General features: G+C 35.2%; 1 protein-coding gene across 8 annotated transcripts in view; it reads left to right on the forward strand.

Annotated features, from left to right (window-relative positions):
- Positions 1-13,878, forward strand: part of ATAD1 (ATPase family AAA domain containing 1) — a 45,474-nt gene that overhangs the window by 16,342 nt on the left and 15,254 nt on the right. For all 8 annotated transcript variants that reach the window (XM_090278021.1, XM_090278024.1, XM_090278018.1 and 5 more), the window contains 2 exons: positions 827-1,027; positions 6,676-6,782. In XM_090278021.1, the coding sequence (XP_090134147.1) occupies positions 827-1,027; positions 6,676-6,782 (308 nt within the window). The remainder of the gene's footprint in view (positions 1-826; positions 1,028-6,675; positions 6,783-13,878) is intronic.

Here is a 13,878-nt window from a genome sequence, read left to right on the forward strand (position 1 = left end):
ATATCATATTATCATTCTTTAAGTGCTATTACATAAGAAAAGTTGAGAAGCTGAATTAAGCAAATATTTAAAGAAGTCTGCAGTTTACAATTTGGGTCAGGCCTGTCAGTAGATAATCTGTAGACAAGGCCATAATTTTAGTGTTATATTAGCTTTAAAAAAGTGCTACCTCATTTCATTTGAAAACCAGTTGATGATGATTCCCAAAATACTCAAAACCCCAACATGTTTAGAAGTACCTTAAATTGTATTTAGAGCAAACTGCTGTCACTGGAGACTGGATTAATAATACAGTTTTATTCCTTGGAATTAAAACAGAAATGACAGGTCATTTCTTTTAAGAAGAGATCATTATTTGTTTGGAAAGAGGCACATGCCCTTTTGGGTAAAATTTAAGTCTGAGCAATAGCAAAACAGTGTTTGCTACAATCTGTTTTGAAGAAGTGATTTTCTCCAGGCTGTTGTTAGTGTACAAGAGTGCTCTGTTAGCTTGTGAAGGTGGAGGTGTTAGATGATTTTATTTGTCAACCATGATTAAGTGTTGTGAGTTTAGATGTCAAGATTATTGCCTTCAATATTTTGAACTAGATCTTTTCATGAAGGCAGGAGGCACAAGGTGCTGTAATCCCAAAAACTTGTCATCACTGACACTGAATGTAGAATACTGCTCCTTGTTTTTATACTATTAAAAAAGATTAATAGGAACAAGTGAATAGTGGGAAAAAATTTAACGTGGGCAGATTAATATTATGTTGATTATCACATAAACTAAAGCAAATATCTTATTTTTTTAAAGGAAATAATAAAATAACATGTTTATTTCCAGGTGTTCTTCTCTATGGGCCTCCAGGCTGTGGTAAAACATTGATTGCCAAGGCTACAGCCAAAGAAGCAGGCTGTCGATTTATTAACCTTCAGCCTTCAACACTGACAGATAAGTGGTATGGAGAATCTCAGAAATTAGCCGCTGCGGTTTTTTCCCTTGCCATAAAGCTACAGCCTTCCATCATCTTTATAGATGAAATAGGTATGCTGTGTTTTCTGTGGGAATACTTTAAAACACCATTTTTAAGGGTGTTATTTAGATGACCAGATTGAGTTTAAAAAATTTTTTAGGCCAAATTAATAAAACAAAAGAGATACCCAATATCCTAATATGCTATGTATAATTTCTGTGTTGCAGAATGAATGTTCATTATCTTACTTGGTAGTTTTTTCTGTGTTTTCCCTCTTACAAACAGAATGCAGAAGACACCCATGTACATGTTTCCTCAAGCACATGATTGCCCAGGGTAGATACATAGAACTTGAACCATTAGATTCTGTGTTGTGTTCAACTTCACCCTCACGAGGACTACCAGTTCTTCATAGTAGTTATACATGTTTTCATTTTCATTACTGTGTAGTATGTATCCCTAAATACTCCCTAAAATTTGTCTTTTCAGACATTATTAATTTTTGTAGTTTAAATAGCATGTATTTTCTCATTATTGTTTTAATTTGGGTTTTCCTGCTTAATATTATGTTTAGGTCTTTTAACATGTTGATTAGTCATCTGTGTTTTCTTGCTTGTAAATCGTTTTTTGGGGGGTGATTTTTCTTGGTAATTCTTTACTGATGTTCATTATGATTGCCAGTATTTTCTAGACTGGCTTATCTTTTCACTTTTATGATAGCTTCTTTTACAGAGATTTAAATTTTAATGTAGGCTCTGGTCAGTGTGATTCAGTTGGTTGGAATGTCTTCCAAGGGACCAAAAGGTTGGATTCCCAATCAGGGCACATACTCAGGTTGTGGATTAGGTTCTTGCGTCATGGCACTGTACAAGAAGACAGCCAACTGACGTTTCTCTTTTTTTTTTTTTTTTTTCTCTCCCTCTTTCTCCCTCCCTCTCCCTCTCTCTCCTTTCCTCTCTCTCTAAAAACAATGAAAAGCCCTGACTGGCATGGCATCATTCTGCATAACCGAAAGGTTATAGTTCAGTTCCTGGGTTGCAGACCAGGTTAGGGGCCTGCAAGAGGCAGTCCATCAGTGTTTCTCTTCCTCTCTTTCTTCTTTCCCCACTCTCAAAAAATAAATAAAAATGCAATTTTTAAAAAGTGAATAAATAAAAGCAATGAAAAAATGTCCTCAGGTGAGGATTTAAAAAAAAAATTGTTACATTTATAAGTTTTTTCTTTATGATTTATATGTCTGCTTTACAAATCCTTTCACTATCCCCATAAATATTCTTTAAAAAGATAGATATATATCCTGAAGTAGGAATCTAATTTCATTCTTTTCTGTATGGACTTCCAATATAGGTCATCTTTTCATGTATGTCACAACTTTATTATTAGTGGAGTTCTGTATTTTATGGATCACCAATATTTTTGTTCTGTTCCTGGTATAAGTTATATATGTAATAAAAGCTGTAGTAATTAAAACTATAGCTTTGAGTTAATTATACTCAAAATAGGCTATTTAGAAATGCAGAGAAAGATCTAGATAATACAGTACTTTGATTACTTGTTTGCCTTGCATATCTTTCTCATCAGTCTACCCCAAATATTTCGGGCTTTTGGTGTACATTTTGCACAAAAGAGCATATAGCTGGATTTTTTGAAATTTTAAATTAAAACTTTAACTGATATATTTAGATTTGTTTCTTCCACATTACTGTGTGCTTTTTACTTTCAGTGGGCTGGTTTGCTTTCTTTATTCCCCTTTCCCTGCTACAGGTTTAAAAGTTATATGTTCTTTTTATTTTAGTGAAATGTTTAGCATACCTACTTGTCTTAAAAGTCTAGGCTGATCATTTCTACCTTCCTGTTTGTGTTTAATATCACAATCGAGTTTGTATACTGTTGGTTATATTTGAACTTTGGAAGTTTTACTTGGTTCTTTTTCAAATTTATCTTTTTTCACTGTAGTTTGCTCTTTTGTTAGAATTTCAGTACCTTTTATGTCTTCAAAATTTTAAACATACCATTTTATATAGTTTTTAAGGATTATTCTTTTGTCAGAAATTCTAATTCTCCTTAATATTTTAGCTATTTTTAATAGTAATTTGTTTCCCTGTGTCATTTCTAACATTAGATGGTGTATGGCTTGTTTTTATTTGAAAATTCTGTGTTGCCCAAGAAGACCCAAAATGGTTTTCCTGTCATCCACTTAGACCCTTCGGAGTCTGATTACTCAGAACTCATTTTTATGATAATTTCTGAATTTGGATATTCCTAGACTAAATGGCAGCACAAATTTAGATTTCAAGCTTGTTAGAGAATCTTACTCCTCCCCAGAGCCCAGGCCAAGACAGACAAACCAAGCCTTCTTAGCTCTCTGTAGTGGTGAGCAGAATTTTTTTTTTCTTTTTGAAAGATTTTATTTATTTATTTTTAGAGAGAAGGGAAGGGGCAGAAAGAAAGAGGGAGAGAAACATTGATGCATGAGAGAAACATAAATTGGTTGCCTCTCATAAGCGCCCTGTTAGGGGACTGAACCTGCAACCCAGACATGTGCCCTGACTGGGAATTGAACCAGTGACCATTTGCTTTGTGAGATGATAGCCAACCATCTGAGCCACCCCAGTCAGGGCCAGAATTTGTTTTTTCTTGTCTGCATTTCTTGTGACTGTACATCTTGGCTTCAGAATGGATATTAACTCCAAAGCAGAACCTTCTTATGCTACACATGCACACCTGTTCTACACACACACACACACACACACACACACACAAGCACATAAGCATAATTTTTTTTTTTAGATCTTACTACTCTTATTTTCACTTCCCTTTTCCCCTGAACTCTGGAGTTTTTCTTTGCTCTCTCGCAATCTCATATTTTGTAATACTTGGTTACCTTTTTAAAAAAATTACTAGACTTTATTTCTTTAGAACAGTTTTAAGTTTACAGAAAAATTGAGTGAAGGTCCAGAGCGTTCCAATATAATGACCCCCCCCCCCACAGTTTTCTCCCTACTGTTAATACTTTACATTAGTGTGAGATAGTTTTTGCAATTAATCAACCAGTATTGATCCATTATTAATAACTAAAGTCCATAGTTTACATTAAGTGTTATTTATATTGTACTGTTCTGTGGACTTTGACAAATGCATTATGTCATGGATCTACCAATATAGTATATAGAATAGTTTTACCACTCTGAAAATTCTGTGCTCCACCTGTTCATTCCTCCCTCACTTCCTCCCAAACTCCTGGTAGCCACTGACCTTTTTTTTAAAATTTAATTTATTTATAGAGAGAGAGAAAGGGAGGGAAAAAGAGAGGGGGAGAGATATCAATGTATGATTGCCTCTCACACCCCCCAGGGACCTGGCCTGCAACCCAGGCATGTGCCCTGACTGGGAGTCAAACTGACAACCCTTTGTTCACAGGCCTGCACTCAGTCCACTGAGCCACACCAGCCAGGGATGATCTTTTTACTGTCTCTCTAGTTTTGCCTTTTATAGAATGTTATATAGTTGGAATCATGCAGCCATTTCTGACTGGCCTCTTTCACTTAGCAATATTCATTTAAGGTTCCTCCATACATTTCATGGCTTGGTAGCTCATTTCTTTTTATGGCTAAATAATGTTCCATTATATGGTTGTGCCACAGTTTATCCCATTCATCTGTTGAAGAACATCTTGGTTGCTTCCAGTTTGGGGTGATTAAGAAAACTAACAACAATGACATGCAGGTTTTTATGTGGACATAAGTTTTCAACTCAATTGGATAAATACCTAGCACAATTGCTGGGTCTTATGGTAAAAGCTGTATTTAGCTTTGTAACAAACTACCAAACTATCTTCCAATGTTACTATACCATTTTGCAGTTTCACGAGCAAAATGTAAAGAGATCTTGTTGTTCTGCATTCTCTTCAGCAGTTTATTGGATTATTTTATCAGTTTTTTGAATTTTAGCCATTCTAATAAGTTTATAATGGTGTCTTATTGTTATTTTAATTTGCAGTTCCATAATGACATATGTTGAGCATCTTTTCATACCCTTATTTGCCATCTGTATCTCCTTTGGTGAGGTCAGGTCTTTATTAGGGCGGATTTTCTATTGTGGAATTTTAAGAGTTTTTTGTATATTTTGGAGACAAGTCCTTTATCAAATGTTTTGTAACTATTTTTCCCCAGTCTGTGCTTTGCCTTTTCTCTAAACAATCTCTTTCACAGGGAAAGATTTTTAATTTTAATAAACTCTAACTTAACCATTTTGTGTTTGACGGATTGTGTTTTTGGTGTTGTATGTAAAAACTCATTATCATATTCTAGATCACTAGATTTTCTCCTGTGTTATAGTCTATATAGTTTTGTGTTTTATATTTAGCTCTGTGATCCATTTTGAGTTAATTTTTGTGAAAAGTGTAAGGTGTATATCTAGAACTTTTTGCATTTGGATGGATGTCCACTTGTTCCAGCACAATTTATTAGACATGCATTACATTTTTACAAAAACATTTTATTCAGCTTTTAAAATAGTGTTTACCTATGTCTTCCATCCTTTTCAACATTCTGAGACCTTATATTTAAGTATGTCTCTTGTAAGCAGCACAAGTGGTTAAGTAGGCAGTTAAACAGTTTATCTTTAAAAAATAAACAATTTAAAAGTAATCAGATTTTACTTATCTTTTTTTTTTTTGATGAGTTAGTTTGACAGATTTTACAAAATTGGAACTGTATAAGAATATCCACAATATATGTTTGCCATCACAAGACTATCATATCATGGTAATGTGTTTTTTATTTACTTATTTTTTTTTTTCAAAAGCTTGGACCTAGAACATTAGAAAGCATTTGGTGCCACTTCAAGTTCTAGTTTTCAAGGCTGAAATGTGAAAGTTACTTAGAAATGCCAGTAATTTGAAGGGATATTAGACAGAACATTTGAAATAGGGATTGTTTTAGAAAATCTAGGATTTATTTTTACTGTCTTTTTTCATTCTTAGTATGTACCACTTTTCAGTTTTTTCGTTCCAGAAGGAAAATGTTTCCCCACTTCTTAAAAGCATTTCATGTTTATTGTAGATAATTTGGAAGACAGTAACTCAGAACAGGAAATTAAAATTTTTCTTAAGTCATCACTAGCAATAACCAAAGTTATTTCCATTTTTTTTTACCATGTATAACTTTATATACATGCATGCTGTCTTGTATGTTTTAAACCATTTTCTGTCTTGCATTTTCCCACTTAATAGTGCTTTGACATTTCTAATGTCATTTTATTTATTACCAGGGAAAGTGTGAGGAAAATAATGTGACCCCATAATTAAGAACACAAAGAATGCAGAAAAATCTGGAAAGTTTGAGCAGAAGTACACACATTTTCCTCCAAGACGCTACTTGATCTTTCTCTAACTCTCAGTACCACATTCTTTTTTCTTAAATTTCTTTTATTTATTTATTGTTTTTCTATAACAGTGGTCCAGTACCAGATTCTTTACTTCTATTATATATGTTGGCATAAATGTATTTTTTAGGAAAGAAATGAAGATTGTGAATTGATTCGATTTTTTTTTTTTAATTTGCCGAATAATTTGTCAGAATAATGTGTGAAAAAGCATAGTTGAACCCTTTTCCTTGTAATCTTTCATGAACTTGTCAGCTTTAGGTTAAATGATTTCAAATTATATAAAGAGTAAATAATTTATTAATTTTTAACGTTAAGGACTTTTTCCTTCTAGACTCCTTTCTACGAAACCGTTCAAGTTCAGACCATGAAGCTACGGCCATGATGAAAGCTCAGTTTATGAGTCTCTGGGATGGTTTGGATACTGATCACAGCTGCCAGGTATCTGAAGAAATATGTCTTAAACTTGTGGTGTGGTGGTGGAAGTACTAATGGGAAATATTTGGCTTTTTTTATAGAAGTTTTTTTCATAATTAAAGTTATCTGAAAGAATATGGTTTATATATATTTCCATCAGTTTTAAGGGCTTCATGTTTAACAAAATGTTAATAGATTGCCTCAGTGCTGGAAACAAATGTAACAGAAGAGAGAAACAGAGGGTGAAGCCTCTCCTTGAGATTTTTAGCACCACAGAGAAAGCTAGCTATTATTATTCAGTTTACCTCTTTGGGTTCCCATTTTCACTTAATTCTTCACCTGTGAATATTTCATACTTTCTTGCCAGATCAATGATTCATTTAAAAAGACAATTAAAATTAAAAAAAATTATCTGGCATATTTGTTTTTCTGCCATATTGCTGGGAATGACAGTTCTACAGCCATTTTTCTTTTTCTTTCTTTTCTTTCTATAATTTATTTGTTTCTTTGTTTATTTATTTATTTTTAGAGAGAGGGGAAAGGAGAAAGAGAGGGAGCGAAACATCACTGTGTGGTTGCCTCTCACTCATGCCCCCAACTGGGGACCTGACGTGCAACCTCGTCATGTACCCCAACTGGGAATTGAACCAGCAACACTTGGCTCGCAGGCCAACGCTCAATCCACTGAGCCACAGCAGCCAGGGCTTTCTTTCTTTTTTTTTTGATGAATCACCAATTTATATCTCTTGGAAAAGTTTTGAAAAAGTTAACAGTATTTTTGTTAATTTAACTTTATTAGGTATTTTCAACTTTGTAATCTGTTTTTGCCCTTTTAAAAAGTACTATATTTAGAATCACACTTTTGTTATTTCTAAAAAATTATTTCTTCAAATACTTTTTCTTTTCTATTCCCCATGTGCTCCTAATTGAGTGCCAGTTGGATGTAACTTATTTATAATCCATGTGTTTCACTTCTTTTTTATATTTTCTTTCTCTTTGTTGTGTTACAGTCTAGGTACTTTCTTTTACCTCTTCTAATTTGATAATTCTTAATTCATTTGTCTCTCTTCTACTAGTAAACCCTTTCATTGTGTATATTACTTCACTCATTACATTTTTTAGTTCTAAAATTTTTCTTAGATTCTTTTTTAAGATTGTCATATTCTTTTTCATAGGCTCTTGCCCAGTAACACATGTTTCCTGTTGGATTAGAAAACTAGAGCCCTGGCATCAACTAGCTGTGTGACCTTGGCCAAATTATATAATCACTCTATCAATAGAGGTAGTTAATATCTGGAAAAAGGAAAAAATAGTATTCACCTCAGGATTATTATAGGATTTTAAGGAATTCATAGAAATAAGGTGCTTATAACAATGCCTTGTATGTATTTACTATGTAAATATTTGAATGTGACTTCTTTATTATTCCTCCTTTATTCCTTTACATGTTAACATACTTATTTTATAATCTATATTTATTAATTCTAACATGACTTTGTGTATCTATTTCTATCATTTGTTTGAGTTTATGGTAGTTATATCCTTGAGTGTCTTGTGATTTCATGGGGAAAAAAATCATCCTTGGTAGAACTTTGTGTGTGAATTTTTGGAACCTGTGTTGAAAGTTGGTAGCTGTAAGAAGGTTTTATATTTATCTTTTGCCAGAGATTTTTTTTCCCCAATACAAATACGTAAATTCAGGTCTGAGATCCATGTTAGCTGACCAAGAACCGTGGAATCTCAGGGATTCCATGTGGGCGTGTATGTCTTTATATATCTTTTCTAAGAATCAAGGCTTGACTGCTGAATGGGTTTTCTAATATTTCACCACTTTTTGGAGGCTGTAGTAGTTCATGAGTGCCAGCTTTATGTAGGGTGGTCTCTCACCAGGTTCTCTGGCCTGTGCACACCCCACTCTAAGATCTATACGTTTCCATAATGTGGTCAACTTCTACTCTTGCTTCTCTCCCTTATGCATAGCTTCACTACTCGCCTCGGCTTAATTCCTTTAGTTTTTTGCAGATTTGTCAATTTATCTATGAGCTTTAAAAATACTTTATCATTTTTGTATGTTTTATAGACAGAGGGGCAAAGGATTTCCTATATCCACTACATTATCATAAATTAAAAGTAGAAAACTATTCTCAAGAGGAAAATTAAGCCACATGGCCTCCTTCTATACCACCTTTATGAAAATATAATGTCATTGAAGGAAAGTTGCCTTTAGTGTTTGTTGGATGATTAGAGAAGAAAATACAACAGATAAGTTTAGGCAACATTAATAGAAACCATTTGTATTAATAATTGGTTCTGATAAGTCTCTTCAATGCAAGTAGTTTGCAGGTTTCCCAAAATTAATATCCTCCTAAGCAACAGAATTTAAAGTACTTAGACAATTGAATAGTTAAGGCCATGTAAAAGAAAATAGCTTAATATTATATCCTATCAGATTATAGTTTTATTTTTATTTGTTTTTAAAAGATTTTATTTATTTATTTTTAGAGAGAGGGTAGGGAGGGAGGGAGAGAGGGAGAGAAATATCAATGCCATGAGAAAAACACTGATTGGTTGCCTCTTGCATGACCCCAACCAGGGACCTGGCTTGCAGCCCAGGCATGTTCCCTGACTGGGAATTTAACCAGCAACCCTTCTGTTTGTGGGACAACGCCCAACCCACTAAGCCACACCAGTCAGGGCAGATTATAGTTTTAAAAGCCAAGAAAAAAGTGACAATTACATCATCAACAAATCAACAAGCAACAAGTGCTGGCGAGGATGTGGAGAAACGGGAACCCTACTGCACTGTTGGTGGGAATGCAGACTGGTGCAGCCACTATGGAGAACAGTATGGAATTACCTCAAAAGATTAAAAATGGAACTGCCTTTTGAACCAATGACTCCACTACTAGGATTATACCCGAAGAATCTTGAAACCCCAATTCAAAAGAACTTATGCACCCCTATGTTCATTGCAGCACTGTTTACAATAGCTAAGTGCTGGAAACAACCTAAGTGCCCATCTGTAGATGAGTGGATCAAAAAACTGTGGTCCATTTACACAATGGAATACTATGTAGCAGAAAGAAAGAAGGAACTCCTGCCATTTGCAACAACATGGATGGAACTAGAGAGAATTATGCTTAGTGAAATAAGCCAGGCAAAGAAAGAAAAATACCATATGATATCACCTAATACAGGAAACTAAAGAACAACACAAACAAAGGAACTAAATAGAACAAAGAGCAGAATAGCAGTCAATAGGGGGGAGGGGAGGGGGAGAGAAGGGGGATAAGTAAGGGAAGGGTTTAATTAAAGAGCCTGTATGAAAGACTCATGGACATGGACAACGGGGAGGGATATGATTGTGGGAGAGGGGGTGGGTTGGGTGGGGGAGAGAAATTGGGGGAAAAGGGGACAACTGTAATTGAAAAACCAAAATAAAAAAATTAAAAAAAAAAAAAAAAAAGACAATTGGATGAAGTTCATTCTCCAGAGCCACTTTATTCAGTCTCACAGCATGATTCTGATACAATACAACCTAAGACTGAATTTTCAGAGCCATAGTTCCTTTTCACATTTTTAGTACTGTTTTCGTAGTGATAGATTTTTATTCAAGGGGACAAATAAAGATGTTAGTTTTTATTAAACTCCACCAACAATTTTTATGACATTTTTTTTGTGTTGAGGGGTTAAAAATGACATTAATTTCAATATTTTAGACATATTTGTTTTTCTCTAAAATTGTCTGTTCTATGACTATGGATAGAGCCTAGTACCCCAGCAAGCTTTCTTGTATGTCTGATATAGCCACAAAGGAAACAAAAATAGTTGAATGGTTCATTTAAACCTGTCACTACTACTGGAAGTCCAGGTTAACTGATGGCATATTCTTCATCTTGAGAGGCATGAGACATAAGAGATAACAGTGTTTTTAACATAGTCATTGACATAAAGTTTTAAGGCATAAATTTAGATCTGATTGTTTTAAATATGAAATAATAAAAAATTTTTCTTGATATTTTGTCTTAAAGATTTTTAGAAGTCTTAACTAATACCTAAAGGGTGAATTAATTTTATTACTTAAATACTAAAAAATTACTGTTGCTTCTCATTCTGAATTTTAGCTCATTTATACTAAAGATAAAATATATGTAAAGGTTACATTTTTTTGCCCCTTAAAATCACTCCTTAAAATTTGCTTCTTTAAATGAAATTGCAAGTAGTTTCATTCACTCTTAATTTTTCATAATAAATGTTATTACCCTATATGTATTTATTAGATCATGTTATGTTAGATTTATTTGGATTTCTTTTTTTTTAAGTATATTTTATTGATTATGTTGTTACAGTAGTTCCAGTTTTTTTCACCTTTGCTCCCCTCTTCCCAGTACCCCCTTTCTCTCCAGCAATCCCAAACCCCTTAGTTCATGTCCATGAGTTGTGCATATAAGTTCTTTGGTTTCACCCTTTCCTATATTATTCTTAACATCCCCTGTCTATTTTGTACCAACTGATTATGCTTCTTAATCCCGGCACCATATCTCCATTTCTCCCCCTCCCCCCTACCAGCTGATAACCCTCCATATGATCCCCATACCTATAATTCTGTTCCTATTCTGGATTGCTTAGTTGAATTTTGTTTTTATTTTTTAGATTCAGTTGTTGATACTTGTGAGTTTGTTCTCATTTTAGTGTTCATAGTTTTGATCTTCTTTTTCTTAAGTCCCTTTGACATTTCATATAATAATGGCTTGGTGATGATGAACTCTTTTAGCTTTACCTTGTCTGGGAAGCACTTCATCTGTCCTTCCATTCCAAATGATAGCCTTGCTGGATAGAGTAATCTTGGTTGTAGGTTGCTTTTCATCACATCGAATACTGCTTGCCAGTCCCTTCTTGCCTGCAACGTGTCCTCTGAGAAATCAGCTAATAGTCCTATAGGCACCCCCCTGTAGGCAACTCTCTGCCTCACTCTTGTCGCCCCCAGGACACTTTATCTTTCACCTTTGGCATCTCAATCATGATGCGTCCTGGTGTAGTCCCCTCTGGGTCCAGCTTGCCCTGGACCCTCTGTGCTTCCCGGACCTGTATGTCCATCTCCTTTGCAAAATTTGAGAAGTTTTCCTCATTTTTTTTAATTCTTGCATCCTCATTCTGCACTGGTTGACTGTTTTTTTTCTTCCTTATGTTCCAAATCATTGATTTGAACCCTGGTTTCCTTTTCTTCACCATTGGTTTTGGGTGGGTTTTCCTTTGTCTCACTTAGCATAGCCTTCACTTCTTTTATGCGTTTGCCGTACTCAAGCATATATGTCAAGCCTGTGAGCATCTTCATCACCAGTGGTTTGAATTCTGCATCTGTTAGGTTGTCTAGCTCCTCATCTGTGAGGTTGGCTATCTCCTCATCACTTAGTTCTCCCACTGGGACCTTGATCTATTTCCCCTTCTGGGCCATACTTCTCTCTCTCCTCATTCTGACAGGCTCCTGTGTTAGTTTGCCTCCACATCCCAGGTAGAGCTGTCACTCCTGTTATGTTGTAAGGGGCGGAGCCTTAGGGATTTGTCAGTACAGGGTGACCTGTTTCACCACATTGTGGCGCTGTATGTGGGGGAGGAGTCAGAGAGGGAACAATGCTGCCTTCCCAGCACTCGCCCCTTTTCCAGGAACCTCTCCCACTTCCACACCAGACTGGCGCCCCTCTAGCTGCTGCCCTGGCCGTCATTCCGAGAGTGGGTGGGTCTGCAGACATTATAGGACCATGGGTGCCCTTTAAGCAAGCGGACTCTGCTGAGAGACCAGCAGTTTCTGCCTCTGCCCCAACTCCTGCTGGTTTGCACAGTCAGAAGCAATGAGGCTTGTTTCCCCAGTGCTGGGACCATGAGCTGTGAGGGCTGGTGAGGAGCTGGGAACACTCCCCAGGTGTCCCTCCTGACTTTTAAAACCTGTGACTGCTTTCTGTGGGCCTGCCGCTGCTGCTGTTGCTGCCACCACCACACTACATCCTCTCTGCCGTGGCTCTGTCCCTGCTACCTGTCTGGATGACTATGTCTTCTTTATATCTTTGTTTGCTGGACTTCCCTGCAGTTTGATTTTCTGGAACTTCTGGTTGTTTCTACTTTTGAGGTAGTTGTATTCCTTCTTAGTTGTGACGCAGCGTGTCTGTCTACGCCTCCATCTTGACTGGAAGTCCTATTTGGATTTCTCAATACTAATTTTTAGCATTCCATCTTCCATACTGGGTTGTTGTTTTGTTTTTGTTTTTTGTTTTAGGCTATTTACTTAGAATGTTTCTCAAAATACAGCCTGGTTCCAGTTTTTGTCAGGTAGTGCGTCATCCACGGTGCCTTTTGTGAGTCTGTACTACCTAACGTGGTCAATCTTCCATATCACTTTGAATCTCTTTTACTACTTACACTCTATCTCAAAATGTACTTATATTTATCCTTTATCTTATGCAGTTAGTACATTTGATCACTTTAAGACTATTTTTTTGTTTACATTTAGTAGAAAATTTCCTTATAAATTTTATAGAGTCATAGTCAATAAAGAAAACAGGTAAGAGCATTAATATTTTGGTGTTTTTAGGAACACTTAATCCAAACACAAGGCATTGTAGAGCTACCATTTCTCAAATTTATGTTTGTAGTTATATTTTTTCCCTTTAGGTGGCAATCTCTCACAGTTAATTGAAAGTAATGTGGCTCTTCAGTATTATTAAATGTGGAATAGAAGTAGAATATAAGATTTACTAGATCTTTCAACATGTTCTGGAGTTGGACTTCTGATTTCAGAAATCTAAGACCTCTTGGGCTGAAATAAAATAATATTAAATAAATAAAACTTTCCATTAGTATACCAATAAATTTCATTTTAGATAGCTAATGTGTGCTGTTACTGGGTTGTATGGAAAAATACCAACAGTGATGGTACTATCGAAGCCCTTCAGAAATTAATTTGTTTTGTACCTTTGTCTTCATTTGTTTTGATTTTTCATGTCCACATCCTTGACCCAGAGATTGGCAGGATCACCAGCATTTTTTTTTTTTTTTTTTTTTAATTCTACCCAGAATTTTGATGTTTACTTTTATTCTTTTGCCCTTATTTGAAGGTGGATTGCTT

This window comes from Furipterus horrens, unplaced genomic scaffold (assembly GCF_987537825.1).
Source record: "Furipterus horrens unplaced genomic scaffold, mFurHor1.1.pri manual_scaffold_5, whole genome shotgun sequence".
Taxonomy (NCBI): domain Eukaryota; kingdom Metazoa; phylum Chordata; class Mammalia; order Chiroptera; family Furipteridae; genus Furipterus; species Furipterus horrens.